Below are 18,384 nucleotides of genomic sequence, written 5' to 3' on the forward strand. Positions count from 1 at the left end.
AGGAGGTTTCTGTGCTTCTGAGTAGAGGCAAGTGAGTTACAGTTCCAGGACTCCTCCATTTGGACTTGCATCAGTTGTCGGGGTGTTAGCCAATCAGTTAAATGCACACTGATCTTACAGACCATTTTCAGGTTCATCCCTGGAGATTAGAGAGGTGATTGTATGAAAAAAATAAACATGGTTGTATATTACTGACAATATGCGGTTAGACATAGAGCAACATATTTGCATCCAAAAGGTGAAAGTCATTATGTACATAATTTACATTGTAAAAGTAATCTGATGATTATGATGTGTAAAGAATCTGAGTTGTATGGCTGTCATTTTAATGAACCAAAGGTTTTAAGGCGTCAAATTTTTTACCACGATGACTGGCTTCTGGTTATGTCAACTTCAGAGAGACTGAGCTGTGCACAGACTTGTCCCAGTCCTTAGGGGGTTACTCTGAAGACTGTTAAATCTGAGGTGCAGCCTTCACAGAAATTCATCTTTGTAGATTGTTCACTGGGCACTCTGCATTGCAAGACCAATTCTCCTTGGAATCTTCTAATTAAAGGCATGGCTTCTCAGTTCTTCCACTACTGTGTTTTGTATCAGTGGTCATATGTCTGAAGACTCCGGGGTTCATGATGGCCATGATTAGGGGTTCATGATGGCCATGATTAATCTTGTTCCATTTCCAAGGTACCATGTGAGGATTCTTCACAGGGCCCTGAAGACAGATAGAAATTGATGCTTGTACATGTCAGACATTGATTTCCTAAGCCTGTCAGAGGCATGAGAGGTGGTGGCTTCTTGCTTCAATCTCATTGTGGGCAGCCCCTTTCACATTCCCATCTTCATAATGTCTCTTGTCACAGATGTCTTAGCTATATGGTGAGAGAGGGTAGGCAGTCCAAGGTGTCTGATCACAGCTAGTAACTAGTCTTCACATGAGATTCTTGATGATGCAGTCAATCATTCTCACTGTGCAGGTGTTCCAAGACTAATGTCCCTCAGGCGAGATTGTTGTATACTCTGACAACATGACTGTAATATTGTATTAAGCAAACAGGAAGTGACTTGTATCTCCTTGGCAAGAAGTAATGAGTGAGTGTGAATGACTATGTTCTCTGTTGTCTTTCTTCTAGCTGTCCTTATTCTGGGAGAAGCCGGCTACCTCACAGATAGGCTTAGACATTTCTTGCTGGTGCCAGGGGAATGGTCACTTAGCTGGTCATTTGTATGGAAAGCTACTGTGATGGGGAAGCCTTGCTTAACCTGTTTGTACACCTGACCTGCACTAGGTGCAGAAACTTTTTTTCTGTGGTTCACCCACTGTGGGACAGTGACTTAGTGATGATCTTTTCCAGATGTTCTTCGTTCCACATTGCTGCAGTCCTTACTATTGGGTAGTCCGCTGTCCAGTCGGCCCGAATACCAGAGTATATGGCTGACGTCGGTCAGGGCGCATTAGACTGACGTCAGTACGTCAGGGTACTAATGCGCATGACCGACGTCATATCCTCAGTCTTTTTTGCCGCATGGTCCGATGCAGAAGCAGTTTTGCGAGTGCAGGTTGGCGTTCTGAAATATTTCCGAAACCGGAGTTTCAGACCGAATCAGAGTTGGCTAAGTACCCGTTGGGAACATTTTGGTTTTTCTTGCCTCAGTATTTAACCGGATGTCAGAAAAAGTGAATAACTGTATTTCTTGTGGGAAACAGATACCTCATAGGGATTACCATACCTTGTGTATACCTTGTTTAGGGCCTGAGCACGACGTTGTTGGATGCCGCTCTTGTGCTAGGTTTAACAAACGCACTATTAAGAGGAGGTTAGACTGTGCCAGGTTAGTGTTTGGGAAGCGTTGCAATTATAAAATGCCGTCGGATGCTCCGGCCCGCTTCGTCCAAGAAGCGCAAGGACAAAACAGCGAAGCCTAGGGTTGATGAACCGGCAGTCCCGGACGTCGGTTCTTTAGAAAGCTCAGTGGAGCCAGAGGTTTTGCCAGGAGTTTCTTTGGAGTCTCAGGCAGAGACTTTACTGTTACAGGATGTGCCTTTTCAGGAGGTAGGCCAGGCTGAGGGGGCTTCTCAGGTAACTGTTCTTCCCTCTCTTCCCAAGGTAGTTAGAGCCTCTCCTTCTGTTGCCAAAACTTCTTTGAGAGGTAGGCCAAGTTCAGCTTCAGTGGGGGCTTCTCCTAGCATTTCAGGTTCTGTGCCTAAGAAACATATGCTTAAAATGGCAGAAGATTTGATTACTATGATTAGAGGTTCTATGCCCCCTCCTGATAAGAGGCCTAGGGTGGAACCAGAGTTTGATAGTTTTGAACAGTGTTCAGAGGCTTCTGAGTCTTCTGCGGAAGATTTGCAGGAGTATCCTCCTTATTCTGATTCTGATGTGGATGATTCCACTCCTACAGCTTCTCCTCCTGAGGATTTCTCATTTTCAGAGACTCTGCATTCCATGAGGGAGCACTTTAAATGGGAAGGCCAGGATTACTCTGATTCCAGGAAAAGGCTTAGGGAATTCTTGTTTTTGCCCCAGCATAGGCCCTTAGCTATACCTCCTGTGTTGAATGTGGTGGAAGATGTTTTTGCGGAGGCTTCCCTGAACCCTGATTCTTTGCCTCCTGCTCCTGTTAAACCTGATAGGTACTATAGGGTGCCTGAAGCTCATAAGTATCTTTTTAAGAGTCCTAGGGCAGACCCGGAATCTGTTTCTCAGGGACCTAAAGGTGTTAAGGCCTCTGTGGTTAAAAACCCTGTTCCCACTGATAAAGAGGCAAGGGCTTTGGATAGATGGGGAAAGAAAGTGTATACTTCTTCCACTTTAGCCATGAGGGCGTTGAATTGTCAGTTTCACATGCTTAAATATCAAAATTATCTCCTTTCACAACTGAAATCTAAGGTGGATGCTTTGGCGGAAGGTATTGCGTGTAAAGAGTTGCTGGATTTAGTTCATGTGTCTGAACAAGTGGGTAAACATTCTTTGCAATGTGGTTTTGATGCTGTACAGGCCTCCTCGAGGGTGGCTGCCACTAGTTCTGTTCTTCGCAGGCATGCCTGGTTGAGGGATCAGAATTTAGCTGAGCATGTTAAGACAAGGATTTTGGATGCTCCTTTACAGTCTGATGTGTTGTTTGGTTAGCCTGTGGAAGCAGTTTTAAAGAAAATGGAGGACAAAGCTAAGTCTATGCAAACTGTTAAAGATTTTTGCAGGTGCAGCCACCGAAGTTTAGTAGAAATTGGCCTACTAAGGGATGGGCATATCCTGCTTATGATTCCCAGTCTAGGGGTAGGTCTAGACGTGGTAGGGGCAGAGCTCAAGGTTCTTTTAGGCCTAGAACAGGGAGTTCACCTGCTCAGACTTCTGGTGAGGGCAGGGGTCAGTCCTTTCGTAAACAGACCCAATGACCTGCCTTTTCAGCTGCCAGTAGATTCTCGTCTGGCAGCTCCTTTGGGAGGAAGACTGTCTCTTTTCAAAGAAAATTGGGATTTAATTACTCAAGACAGATGGGTGTTGGATATCATTTACCACGGTTACAGGTTTTATTTCCATACATTGCCCCCTTTCAAAGGCATGCCAGATGTTCCTCCTCCACAAAGGAAAGAGGCTCACAAGCAAATTTCTCTGTTACTCCAAATAGGGGCCATTCAGCCAGTCCCTGTATCAGAAAGGGGCCTAGGATTTTATTCTCGCCTGTTCCTAGTACCAAAGAAGGGGAACACGTGGAGACCAATTTTGGATTTATCTCTCCTCAACACTTATCTGGACATTCCCAAGTTCAAAATGTTGACGTTACAACAGCTTTTACCTCTGCTGGGCAAAGATCACTGGATGGTAACTTTAGATCTCAAGGAAGCTTACCTTCATGTGCCTATAAGACTAAGTTGCAGGAAGTATCTGCGTTTTCGAGCTGGAAATTCTCATTATCAGTTCTCTGCATTGCCCTTTGGCTTATCTACTGTGCCCAGAGTATTCACAAAGGTTCTGGCTCCAGTGATAGCTTACTTCAGGCTAAAAGGAATTCAAATCTATCCTTACTTGGGCGACTGCCTGATTCTGGCTCGAGAAAAGGAAGACCTTCTACAGCATCTGGAATATGTTATAGCAGTGCTAAGATGCCTAGGGTATTCTGTGAACGAAATAAAGTCCAGTCTAGTACCCTCTCAAGACATGTGCTTTCTGGGTGTGAGACTGAATACAGCAGCCCAGATGGCCTTTTTAACCCCGGACAAACAAAAGAGTCTATCACTTTACTTCCATCAACTATCTCATCAGTCCGTGCTGACTGCAAGGACAGTCCTTCAAGCATTAGGGTTCATGGCATCTTGTATTCTGGTACTTCCCAATGCCAAACTGCATATGAGGAAGCTACAATGGTATCTCAAAATGTATGGACACAGCACTGCCAGGATTTGGACACTGTCATTCAAATAATACCTTGCCTTCAAAAGAATTTTTGTGGTGGGCTCAGGAATGTCACCTAAACAAGGGACTCTCTGTGACCCGGCCAGAGGCGAGTCAGATTTTAACGACAGATGCCTCGGACATTGCTTGGGAGCTCATCTAAATGGAAAGTGGATACAAGACAAGTGGCCTGCCAGACTACAGCATCTACATATCAACATGAAGGAGATGTTAGCAGTCCAGTTTGCATTAATGGCTTTCAAGGAGTTACTTCTTCCAGGGCAGGTGTTGATTCTAACAGACAACACAACTGTCATGTGGTACATCAACAAGCAAGGGGAACACATTCTTATCCTCTATGCAGGCAAGCAATGATTTTATGGGAGACTGCGCTAAGCTTGCAACTAACTCTTCAGGCAAGGTTTCTGCCAGGAGCACAGAACTCCTTAGCAGATGTGTTAAGCAGACAAATCATGGATCCCCACGAGTGGAAACTGGATCTTCATGTATTTCAGAAATTGACAGTGTCATGGGGAACTCCAGACATAGATCTGTTCGCTTCTCCACTAAACCACCAGCTGCCAAAGTTTTGCACAAAGGGGTTTCATCACACAGCTTGGAAAGTGGATGCTCTGTCTTTCAGTTGGAAAAACCTTCATGTGTATGCCTTTCCACCTCTGCCTCTTCTTCCAAAGGTGCTATTAAAGGTCAGACAAGACAAGCCAAGGATGATTTTGATAGCTCCAGATTGGCCTCGGCAACACTGGTACCCACTACTAAGGAGTCTGGTAAGGAAGCCTCCATGGCCTTTACCTTTGATTCCTCATCTGTTATCTCAGAAGGACAGTCATCTGCTCAATGTCAAGCTTCACTCTCTTCATCTAACAGCCTGGCATATTCTGTGTTGAAACACAGCAGGTCTCAACTTCCTCAACAAGTTTTAAATGTGATTATGGAAGCTAGAAGACCTAGTACAAGGAAAGTGTACGCAGAAAAGTGGAAGAGATTTTTATTTTGGAGTACAGCAAAGAATTTGGAGATTTCTGAGCCTAATTTGAGTGTGGCTCTTCAATATCTTACTGAGTTATTGGACAAAGGTTTGTCCTTCTCTTCCATTAAGATTCATGCTGCAGCAATTTCAGCTCACTATGATTGTGACCCACCACTGTTTTCGCATCCTTTGTTCAAGCAGTTTCTTAGAGGGGCAAAGAATATAAGACCCACATAGAGCTCCTACTCCTGCTTGGGATCTCAATTTTGTGTTGGAAAAACTTACTCTACAACCTTTTGAGCCTGCAGCTACTGCTGAATTGAAATACTTGTCATGGAAGACTGCTTTTCTGTTGGCTATTACTTCTGCAAGAAGGGTGTCTGAGTTGCAGGCCCTTATGGCAGTAGAGCCCTTTTGATTTTCCATAAGGATAGGGTATCATTACGCACTAATCCTTCCTTTATGCCTAAGGTGGTTTCTAGTGTGGCTTTAAACCAAACTATTCATTTGCCTACTTTTTATGCAGACCCCCAAAATAAAGGGGAAAAGATTTTGCACACTTTAGATGTACACAGGCAATTGCGTTATTATTTAAGCAGGACTAAGGATTTTAGGCAGTCTCAGCAGTTGTTTGTTTCTTTTGCTTTGAGTTCAGAGGGCAAGCCTGTGTCAAAACAAACTATTTCTAGGTGGATTGGGTTTTGCATTGCATTTTGTTATTCCCATCATGGCAAGGAGATTCCAGCTGGGATTAGGCCTCATTCCACTAGGGCTACTGCCACTTCAACAGCATTTCTAAGGGGTGGCAACTAAGGATATTTTGGAGGCAGCTACTTGGAGTTCAGTGCATACTTTCTCTAAGCATTATCACCTTCCTATCTACTCTAAGTCTAGGGCTGGTTTTGCCACAGCTGTTTTGCAAGGCATGTTGTCAGCTCCTACTTCTTTATGATTTGCCAGCCTCCCTTACCTCTGCTTTGGGATTCTACCCAATAGTAAGGACTGCAGCAATGTGGAACGAAGAACATAGTACAGTTTTGTACCTACCATAAATGTAGATGTTCGAGGATCCACATTGCTGCAGTCCAATTTACCCTCCCTCCTTCCCTCTGTGTTTAGGGGTGGTTGTGTAGGTGAGGTTATATGTTGATATTTTTGTATATATTTTTGTATATATTGTACATATTTTTGGTGCAGGTATTTTGGGCCTTGTCTTTTTAGGGTCTTCTGACATCTGGGGCAAGAAAAGACTGAGGATATGACGTCGGTCATGCGCATTAGTACCCTGACGTACTGACGTCAGTCTAATGCGCCCTGACCAACGTCAGCCATATACTCTGGTATTCGGGCCGACTGGACAGCGGACTACCCAATAGTAAGGACTGCAGCAATGTGGATCCTCGAACATCTACATTTATGGTAGGTACAAAACTGTACTTTTGGGGCCTCCAGGTCTTAACTCTTTTCCCCCATTTCTCACACTGTTGATGAAAGTGAACTAGATCAAGTTCAGTGTTATGCTTGTAGCCCTGTTATGGCCTTATGTGTGGTTCCTCTTGCTTTGGCCTCATTTTGTGGCAAAACCTGTCAGACTGGGACCCAAGTTCTAAGTCGCCAGTCTGACAAGCCACATGAGGGCCTTCATGCTGATGGCTTGACCACATAGTTTCTTCACGTCTGTTTATGGTTGGGAGGCACTGTGTGCCCTCCTAGGGTTATCTGAATTCTCACTTCTGCCCAGAGGCCCTGTACAAGGGAATCCGCAAATGGACATATTTTTCTGCAAGGGATCGGATGCTTTTTCTGCTCCAGCACAGAAAGTAGTTGTGGACTACCTCTTTTAAAATTTTTGATGCAGGCCTTATTTAATTCTCGCACTAAGGTTAAGTCGGTCTGTTGCATACTTGCATCAGGGATTTCACAGTTTTCTTTGGCTTGTTAGAAAGTTTGTAAATCATTTATTGAGGATGCAGAGTTTTTGTGAACACACCCAACTCTTACTGTAATAGTAGCAGTGGAGTTGAATTTGAATCTGTCTCAGTTTTTTTTTTCCACCTGAACTGTTTAAAGGTTTCCAGTTATCTATTGCACTTCTAGCAAACTGGGAACTATAGAAGATCTCCCACTATCTAGATGGTTGTCATCAAGCATTAAATTTTTTTTTTTTTTTGGTAAATGCAACAAGAGCTTAAACCAGCCTCAAGCACATTCTATGAGACCAGTGTCTACAGCACAAGCATTCTTTAGAAGTACATCTTTGTATGATATTTGTGTAAATGTGGTATCATTTTTTTCTGTGTACTTTCGCAAGACATGAGGCAGTGGTCATGCAGGATATCCTTTCATGGTGCCATCCAGGTGGATGAACTAGAGACTGTCAAGTCATTGACCAGGATAAACCAGGCTATGACATATTGTTGAGTTCTGCTCATTTCCCACCCTCTTGGTAGATTGGCTGTATAGAAAGGGTCTTTTACTGTTGTGCCGATTCCTTCTTACCTCCTTCCCCATTTATGCTCAAACTTTCAGGGCTATGCTTCATATATGAAGAACACACAGGAAGGCACTGGACATTCTGTATAAGAAGGAAGTTAGAGCTAAGGAAAGTGATTTCCTGTTTGTTGGGCTGACTCACTTCTGGTGTATTTCTTTTTGGTTGAACAGCATGAACTGCATTCATGCAGCTCTCATTATGGTAAGTACATAATCATTTTTTGTAACAGTAAGAGTTAAATTAAGGCTGTAGAGCCCATGGAGAGAGCAGTGTTGAGAAGCGGAGTGAGTAGATAGCCTGATCATAATTGAAAGTGAGGCTGCTGATGCACTAGCAAGGTAGTAATATTAAAATGTATGTAGTGATTTTTTTTCTGAAAACCTTTTACCTCCATTTCTCTTGGAATAGCTAAACTAAGTAACACACATGCCTGTATGTGTGTGTTTGGAGAGATGGTATTGTCTAGGTTTGAAAATGTTTTTTCCTTACTGCAGAAAATTATTTCCATTGCCAGTCTTCTAGATAGAGCCATTGTTCCAACTACTGAACCTCTAGCATTGTTGGTGTTGATTCTTCTATTGTTAGTAACAATGAAACGAAAGCTATGCGGATTAGAATTTTACAATTTTAGGATTTGTCCAGCAGCGCTTTTTAACACTTTTTCCTGCTGCCTAATGGGATTCTTTAGCTAGTGATATGGAAAAGGAAGATGAGACTGATTGAGAATGGTCATGTATAGCTGTAATGCAGGCTGTAGATTGAAATAGTATTTTAGTGGTAGTGTGGAAGCAGTAAAGAGGACCTTTAGTGGTAGGATATGGGAAGCTCTGGGTGAGAATTGCCCGTAATGGATTTAAGAACTTGGGATGGAAACTGCTATGGAGAAACCATTTTGTAGACTGTCGTCATAAGAAATAAATTTAAATTTAACATTTTATGCCCACGCTAAAACAATTCCAACTTTTTCACAGCAGGAGAAAAGGTTTGAAAAGGCTTTGGTAGAGAAGAAAGGCTTCGTAATCAAGAAGATGAAAGAGGATGGAGCATGTCTGTTCAGAGCAGTTGGTAAGCAGAATTTTCTGTTCTTTCCCACAAAAATGTTTCCCCCCCCCAAAGCTACTAGCTGCAGCCTTGGTTGAGACAGGTGTGAAGATATGCAGTTCTAAGGGATCATTTGTGTGGGTGTTTACTAAGCGAATTCTTTCTTGTACGCCTTTTCATGTGGTTGCCTTAAAGAAAAAAAAAAAGCTGTCATACATAGGGGCAAGCATGTTTTCTCTGGTTTCTTCACATGGTTCCATTGTAGGAGTTTTTGTCCTAGCAAGTCTCAGTTCTTTATAGCCGTTGAGACAGTGTTGTCATTTGATACTTTTCATGGTTCAGTACCAGGAATAAACTTTGTAAGTGTACTTGAAGTTGCCCAACAGAAATCAGGACCAACATGGATGTTGATGGGTGCCGACTGTTTTTTTCTTTTTTATTAAGTGGTTTACATAGTGACAAAGATTGCTGTTTCATGTGGTTCGGCATTTAAACTGGCATCAAAAGGAGGACTTTTGAAGACTTCAGTGATTAGCACTTCAGCAGAGATGGATGGAAATGGCTCAGCATAAGAATCGATCAGACAAGAATGTAAAAAAAAAAGAGAGATAGAGGACAGAAGGCTCAGGTCCTAAGCCCCATTTTTCTGCATGCATAGTGGTCTCCACTTTCCTTGCCAGCAAGGTTATTGCCCAGCTGTTTGCATTTTGGAAGTGTACAATGTAGATAGAGGCTATTGCTCACTTAACAGGGGCTTATGTAGTCCCCACAGAGAGACCCATCTTGGGAACCCCAGTCTTCTGTTTCTTTGCTAGATTTTGGCTGACTGTGCTAGGTCACTACAGAACAGCATTTCAGCTGCTAGGTACATTGTCAGTACAAGGCTCTGGACTACTTAAAGTGCTCCCAATATGTAGGTATTCTACTGCGTTCTTGACCAGCACCATATTCTTCCCTGACAGAACTCTTATAGCTGATAAGAGGAGGCTCATCCTCCATAATAATCAGGACAAGTGTTTGGACTGCTCAGAAGATGAAACTTTCCTAGGCAGCAGAGACCCCCTCTCCTGGAGAAAATACAATTTATGATGAAATCTGTAAGTAAAATCCTTTGGTTTCTGTCCCTTAGGCATCTTATTTGCTCTGGTCTCCTCTTCTAGCTATAACAGTTTGGCCCCTTTTTCTCTGTTATGATCAGCATTTTTTTTCCTATTTAAACATCTTAGCATTCCTGCCATCAGGTGTATTCTCTGAATATATTGTTTATGTGAAGTCTGTATCATCCAAAGTCATTCCCTTTGCAAGGTAGTTCCACTCTTAAGATGAGAAAGGAATATCAAGGTCAATGTTGCTAAGAAGCCTTTGTCTGCCATGCTTTAGTTAGGATGAGCTGTTCATCTTTTCATCTGCCTTTTCCCTTTACAGAACTAGAAACTTTCTCCCATACTTACTATACTCCACTTATTTTGTTTCATTTAGATATTCTGTTACTTCATTGACTCTGACAGTTGCATACTAGCAGACTATCCAAAAGTCAATTTTACTCTCTGCCTTTGTGAATGATACTCGAGACAGGGAAGCTTTTCCTGCCCTTTTAGTCTTTAGGTCAGCTACAACCATATCCATCCCCTTTCCAGTCATTCTTGCCACTGAGTATATTAGGCTACCAGAGGCCTTTGTGAGGTCTCAGGGCAAGTGGTGTTGTGTCCCATCTCCTACCTCTTTAGTTCCATGGCTTTGGGACTTTATGGCCTTTTTCCGTTATATTCTACTAGTCTTCCCCATTGATGTATTCACCATTGCCTTCACATTTTTTCATGTGACCGGGTCGTAGGCTTTCTGTTTTGACACTGGTCTCGATCATCACTGACATCAACCCAGTCTTTCTCATTTTATACTTGGGGTTGGGTTGTCACATCGAGTCAGCACCACCTACAGCCAGTGTTATGTCATTGCTGTCTATCTCAGCTTCAGCGCTGCCAGTTTTGATAGTGCACGATGCTAGTGTCACCAGTGCTTACCTTGCCAATACCAATGATGCTGCTGTCATTTCCTGCCACCAGGTAATCTATTTTCTTTTATCGGCACCAGTTTTAAGTGTTGATGCCCAGTTGCTTTTGCCACAGTATGTGGCACCAATTATGCTGGCATCATCCTTTCAATTCCCCAAGTTGGACATTAGGGCCAGTCAGTACAGCATCATGGTGTCCTTTGACACTTAGTGCTGTACCCCAGTGCTTCTCCCTAGATTTTCAGTCTTTCAGGTCTCTATGTATGTCCTCTCCCCAAAACAGACTTCTAAATCATTTCCGCCTCTCCCCAAACAGACCCTATAAAGCACTTCAGAAAGCAAAACTTAATGACTCTCACCCTGAATTACCTACTCAGCCACCTCAACTCCTCAAAGCCACATTATTTAGGGAATAATTCAAGCTGATGCACCAGTGGAGAGGATGGCTCACATACCCAACACCTTCCTCACAGAGGAGGCTTTAGAACAAATGGGCTGATTGACTGTGGAGGAGGCTGATAAACAAGAGGGTAGAAAAGTGCAAAAAATAAAATCACTTCTGGCCTTCTCTCCAGTTTTTGCCAGGCTACCTGCCCTGAAAAAAAAAAAACCATTAGCTTGAAATGTTGTTACAGTCGATGAAGCTTTGTGGATACAGCAACTTGTTACCAGAATGGTGTGAAGTTACGAACCCGCAAACTCGTCTAAAAATGCATCACACTGGTTACCTTTTCTCACTTGAGAGAGTTGCACCACAATAACCAAAATATGCAAATGTCCTAAGTATTGTTATTTGCTTTGCATCATTTTAAATAACTGAATGTGCAAAGTACCTTCAGTAAGTGACTTAATTTATGAAATAAGCTGTGCACTTGCTGAACTTTGCACTATCTACAAGTTTAAAGATTGTCTGACTGTGGAGTAACAAAAACTACAGTGTTGCATCCTGAATCCCAAGACAGTCTGCTAGTTACCACACATCTTAGTCAGTGACCCTGAACGATACTGTTCATTTCATGAGTTCTCTTCTAAACAAGAGTTGGCAAACAAGATTACTCTCCCACACAGTTCGCTTTGGAAGGCAGCCTGAAGTGCAGCAAACTTTCTATTGCAACTGCTAATTAAGATCAAATCTTCCACTGCCAAGGGATCTTGGAGTATTGCCACATTTAATGCCTTCATGACAATAAACTTTGATATTGGTTGATAGTAAGAGAAAGTGCTGTTACACAAGTGTTTACGAGGAAGTAGAACTTTGAGGGTTCCTTAGGCAAGTACTACCCTAAGAAAATTTCTATTCTAGGCAGCTCTTTGCTAGAGTCACTGATTGAAAAATGCAAGAATGGGTGATCAGTTAATGACAGTCCTCCAAAAAAGGCAAGACATAATAAACATTCAAGAAAAAATTAACCTCTGCCAGCTATTTACTGAAAGGGAAAATAGTGCTGAACATTTCAAACATTTGATTTAAACTAAAATGAAGTATAAAATGTAGCATTTGAAGTATAGTTTCAGAAAGCAAAGGAAGAAGGGGGGGGGTAATACTTATTGAGAGTTGGTGTGGAGCACAGTACTCTGGGATAATCAGTTACAGTTCTTAATAACCGGAAGTCACATTTTCATGAGAGAAGATCTGGGAAGTGTGTGTGTATGTGTATGTATATATATATATATATATATATATATATATATATATATATATATATATATATATATATATATATAAAATGCATATACACACACACACCCCTTTGATCTGCAAGGTAAACAAAAATGTATACACCCAAGATAGGCGAGAGAGACTCACTGCTGCAAGGGGGTGTGTATGTACATGTGTGTGTGTATGTACATGTGTGTGTGTGTGTATGTATATGTCTGAGAGTTGGTCAGAACATCTGTTCATTGAACAATAACTGATTAAACACAGTTCTTCAATCAGTAACTGAAAACCAACTTTAAAAAAAAAAATCTTTTTGAAGGGGCAAGCCCTCCCCCCTCCTGCACAACCTAGGCAATTATATATTCTAACTCTGAGATTGTGCTGCAATAGGGAAAGGTGAAATACGGAATCCCCACTGTACTGCGATCTCCAAAAAAAAACCCTGCTGGCATGGAAGATCAGCTGTTTTCGATTGGTCTTGTTGGCAGTTTTTGGGATTTGAGTTGTTGTTCAACAACTTGTAGGTAATCCTTCAAAACACATGTATACATAACACTTATGCTCCACATAGTTGATCGATCCTCTTTCTTATTGAAGGATTTCTGGATATATAATTTTCTTGGAGGACACTCCTTTTCAAGGCTACTGTGCACTGTTGACTAAATAGTGAAAATGCTGAGCGGAGGAAGGTGGATTATAAAAGACAAGTGTGAGTTTCTCTTGATTCCAGTACTTTTAATATATTCAAAAGTTTCCCCATTAGGTGTTGTGTGTCTATGCAGGGTAGGTTCAGATAAGGTTAGGTTTGGGGGATATATTCAGTGTTATGAATGTGTGTGTCTGTATGTAGTGTGTCACCTCTAACTGTTTGTTTTCTAGTGTTAGTGTTACTGAAAGAGTTCTCTTAAGGTAAGGTGCAGGGTCATGGTTATAATGTTGTGCAAGTTTGAAGCTCATCTGCTCACCGTAATAATGTTAGTCCTAGCCCTCCCTCTAACCCTTACCTTAAACCTTTCTTTATAAAAATCCCTTTCTTAAGACTACAAGTATTCAGACAAATTTGGTCTAAATGTAGTGGTAGGGGTTTTACGATAGAATTACAAAAGGAAACTTGTGTTTTGCACTCCATTGTCTTTTTTGGAATGCTAAGGTCACTCAAATGTAATTTGGTGCTTATAAGTGATTAGATTTATTTATTTATTTATTTATTTTTTATTTAACATTTGTTTACCAGGAAAGTCTGACTTGGATAGAGCCAGTTTTCAGCAGAGGCTCGGGGAGAAATGCTCCAGACGCATGTCTTTGTAAAGTGGGAGGAAACCAGAGTACCTGGAGGAAACCCACATGAGTGCAAGGAGGACATCCAGACTTGGCACAGAAGGCACCCAGCCGAGAATCAAACCAGAGAACCTCTTGCTGTGAGGCGACAGCGTTAACCGCTGCACCGTCCAATATATAAAATATATACAAGATATAAACTCGTGTGTTTACGTGTGATGTATTTATATATCATTTTATATATATATATAATTATATACAATGTGTGTGTGTACATATATATATATATATATATATATATATATATATATATATATATAGATATACACACACACACATGGATGTGGATAACATATACAAACATATTAAAGAAAACTCAAAAGGACTACGCATTTGTGTCATAGAGGTGATGATGATTTCTGTTCTAATATATATCCCTCCATTTCACTGTTACAGTATTTCGTACAGTAGGGATCCCTGCCATATGTGCTCAACATCCAGCCAGTATATCAAAGCCTTTAGGTTGCTTAAGGTACATTGTACATCACACATATGCTCCCTGCTTACAGCGTAGGGCATAAAGGTAACATCTGGATGTAAACCAATAAAGTAGTAGAACCAGCACCGAATCAAACAAATAATCCACAAAAAATGTGCTGAAAAAACGGAGCGGAGATCGAAAACCAGTCTGTTTCAGTAATTTATTCAAGCCACAAAGAAAACGGACACCAAAACAATAAAGCATAAACGCCTTAGCTCATACCAATGCGTTTTTGTCTTATTAAATTTGACTTCATAAGATGACCAGTGCACTCATATGTTTCTCATATTTATATAAACTCCAATTAGTTAAAACCAACAAAAATACATTCTCCACATTTAAAATAACCAATTATGTCATGTTAAAATCCCACCTTGTTTTCATTTACCCTCCCTTACATAGTGAAAATATTCAGGTGTCAATACTTTATTAAATACAAATGATATATTAAACATAGTATAAAAATCCTTTCTATTATAAAAATATACTAAATTATCATAATTTAAGTATATTAAAACCATTTTATAAAATGTCATTTTCTCTGGTTTTAAAGTGGTGAAAATCCGTAAGAGATGAAGTAACATGACAAGTAGATAAATAAGTATATTGCCATCTTGTGGATGTTAACATAAATTACATTCAAAGTTTAGCTGATCTTAATTTTAATAAAGGTAAAATTGAAACATTTTCATTCAATCCAGGGTAATTCCCTGCCTCCAGGGTCAATTGCCACCATAATTCCCTGAACTCTATTTTTTCTTCCCATGGGCCACCCCTGATGTCTTGTTTGACTTGTTCCAAAACCAAAAAAGTAAATTTAGAATTCAAGCATACTTTTGAATGTTTGAATAGGGCATTAGTGTCTTTACCTACTGTCATCTCTTACATGTGTTCATAAATCCTTCTTTTTAACATTCTTTGCCTTTCCTATATAGAAGGATTTACAAACTGAACAGGTAGCTAAATAAACTAAACCCATAGATTCACAGTTATAGTAGTCAAAACTAGTGGATTCGCAGGCCTCTACCAAGACTCATTCGGAGTCCAGTATGCTGCGAGTCTCTTCTTCGACTATTGAATCTGCCGTTGTCTCTACCTTGGATGGGCCCTGAGCTGCTGTGCAGGCACCGGCTTCTGAGGCAGTTCTTTGCTCAACCGATGACGACTTTTTTATGTAAAACTACCGAGTTTCTTAGGCCAAGAGTATGCGCTACGCCTTGAAAACCAACGACCAAAGCGCATGCACCTGCTCCCATGCCACAACGACAAATGCTTAGAATGGCAGAAGACCTTATTACACTGATTAGGGGAAGTCAGCCTTCCCCTGCTAAGAGGAAAAGAGACCGGTCCCCTGCAGCTTCTACAGACCAGGAGTCCGATGACTCTAAGGTTTCTGATTATGAAGACATGCCCTTATCTGCTTGAGGATTCAGATGCAGAGGAAGCCATTCCCTCTGCCTCCCCTCCAGAAGATTTTTCGTTTGGTAAAACCTTGCATAATTTGAGAGAATTTCCACTGGAAATGCCAAGATTATCCCCAGTCCAAAAAGAGACTCAGAGAATTCCTAGATTTGCCACAGCACAGGCCTTTAGCAATGCCCCCTGTCCTGGATGTTGATGTTTTTATCGAGTCCAGACTTACTCCTGATACTTTACCTCCTGCCCCTAGGAAACCAGACAGGTACTACAAAGTACCAGGCACTCTCAAATTTCTTTTCAAGAATCCTACTGCTGACCCAGAGATCATTTCCCAGGGGCCTAAAGGTATCAAGGCAACTACAGCCAAGAATCCCACCCCTTCGGACAGGGATTCCAGAGCTTTTGAACAGATGGGTTAAGAAGGTATGTACCTCTGCAACTCTTGCTTTTAGGGCATTGAATTCTCACTTTCACATGCTGAAGTACAAGCAACATATTATGGAACTTGTTAAACAAAAAGTGGCAGCCTTTACAGACTGTGCAGAAAATGAAGAATCGCAAGAGCTTATGCACTCGGCAAGCCAAGTCAGCAAGCATAATTTGCAGTGTGGCTTTGACGCCCTAGAAGCATCTTGCCGGGCAGCAGTCAATGGCTCTGTACTGAGAAGACATGCTTGGCTCAAGGAGCAGACCTTGCCAGACCATGTCAAATCAAAGTTACTAGATGCTCCTTTGAACAAGGACAGTTTGTACCAAAACAGAAGAGGTTCTTAAGAAGATGAAAGCAAAAGCTAAGTCTATGTAGACAGTTAAAGAATTCTTACAAGTGCATCCCCCTATATTCAGTAGGCATTGCCCTTCCAAACACTGGTCCTTTCCAGCTCCCTCCAGGTCTTCTCAAGCCAGACCCAGGGGAAACAGACCACCCAGACTACAGTCTCAGGGTATGCAGAGATCTAAGCAATGGAGTGCCCCCACCCCTAAAGCAGGGAGTGGTAAGCCACCACCTTATGAAAAAAACTTGCAATGACTTCTTTACTCCACTCCCCAGCCCTGCCCAACTGATTGTGCCCCAGGAGGAAAACTTGCCCGTCATGCAAAAACCTGGATGTCCATCACACAAGAGCGATGGGTCCTCAACATTGTATCCCAGGGGTACAAATTTTGCTTCCACTCACTGCCAACCCCAAGAGGGTTCCCAGACCTTCCTCCAAACCAGTGGACAGAGGCTCAAAGCCAAGTTCTTTCCCTGCTCAATATCAGAGCTATTCAGCCGGTTTCAGTAGAACAGATAGGTCAAGGATTCTACTCCAGACTCTTCGTGGTACCCAGAAAAGAGGGCTCTTGGTGCCCAATCCTGGATCTTTCAATTCTCAACACCTTCCTGGTGGTACCAAAATTCTAAATGCTTACCCTGCAACAGCTTCTACCTATGCTAGACAAGGATGCCAGGTTAGTCACCCTAGACTTAAAAGAAGCCTATCTGCACATCCTCATAAGGGAATCATGTAGGAAGTATCTACGTTTCAGGGACGGATCTATGCATTATAAGTTCTCTGCACTTCCCTTTGGCTTATCCACTGTGCCCAGAGTATTCACAGAATGCCTGGCTCCAGCCATTGCATACTGCAGGCAGAGAAATATCCAAATTTACCTGTACTTGGACGACTGCCTGATTCAGGCGGACAGTCAGGAATTGCTATTGCAGCATCTGACATTTGTTAAAAACCTTCTCACTTCCCTGGGGTACACCACCAATGAAAAGAAATCAAAACTGGTACCCAGTCAAAAGATTGTATTCCTGGGAGCAAGCTTGGACATAACCTCCCAGATGGCAATCCTCAGTTCAGAGAAACAAGTCTGTCTGACAGCCTACTTCAAACAAATGGCCACCAGAACCCATCTATCCGCAAGAAAAATACTGTAGGCCATAGGGTTCATGGCCTCATGTATACTGCTAATTCCATACGCAAGACTGCATATGAGGAAACTTCAATGATACTTAAAAAGTCATTGGTGCCAACATTCTCAGGACCTGGAAACAGTCGTTCCTGTCATACCCTGTCTTAACGACAGAGTTCATGTGGTGGGCAGAATCATGCAACCCCAACAAGGGACTGCCCTTTACTCAACCCCACACCGCCCAGACCCTAACCACAGACGCATCAGACTATGCCTGGGGAGCACACAATGACGGCAAATGCATTCAGGGCCACTGGAGCCCATATCAAATTTATCTGCACATCAACCAAAAAGAGATGCTAGCTGTGCAGAATGCCCTGACAGCTTTCAGGTCCCTACTCTTTCCCGGACAACTTCTAATAAAAACAGACCCCGCAGTTTTGTGGTTCATCAACAAGCAGGGGGGAACCCACTCTTACCCACTCTGCAGGTTAGCCATGGCCCTGTAGAATATGGCATTGGACATGCAAGTTCATCTGCAAGCTCAATTCCTGCCGGGCAATCAAAACTTACTGGCAGATGACTTGAGCAGAAATCTCCTAGACCTACACGCGTGGCAATTGGAGCCAGGCACCTTCAACCTTCTTATTCAG

The 18,384-nt window shown here is 42.1% G+C and overlaps 1 protein-coding gene across 4 annotated transcripts in view; it reads left to right on the forward strand.

The window, feature by feature from the left end:
• OTUD5 (OTU deubiquitinase 5) overlaps positions 1-18,384 on the forward strand; it is a 1,783,333-nt gene that overhangs the window by 697,329 nt on the left and 1,067,620 nt on the right. For 3 of the 4 annotated variants that reach the window (XM_044080259.1, XM_044080261.1, XM_044080262.1), the window contains exon 2: positions 8,851-8,944. In XM_044080259.1, the coding sequence (XP_043936194.1) occupies positions 8,851-8,944 (94 nt within the window). The remainder of the gene's footprint in view (positions 1-8,850; positions 8,945-18,384) is intronic. The other variant, XM_044080260.1, reaches the window with a different exon arrangement.

The sequence above is a fragment of the Protopterus annectens genome, chromosome 8.part0 (genome assembly GCF_019279795.1).
Source record: "Protopterus annectens isolate FY-2018-M chromosome 8.part0, PAN1.0, whole genome shotgun sequence".
Classification (NCBI taxonomy): Eukaryota; Metazoa; Chordata; order Ceratodontiformes; family Protopteridae; genus Protopterus; species Protopterus annectens.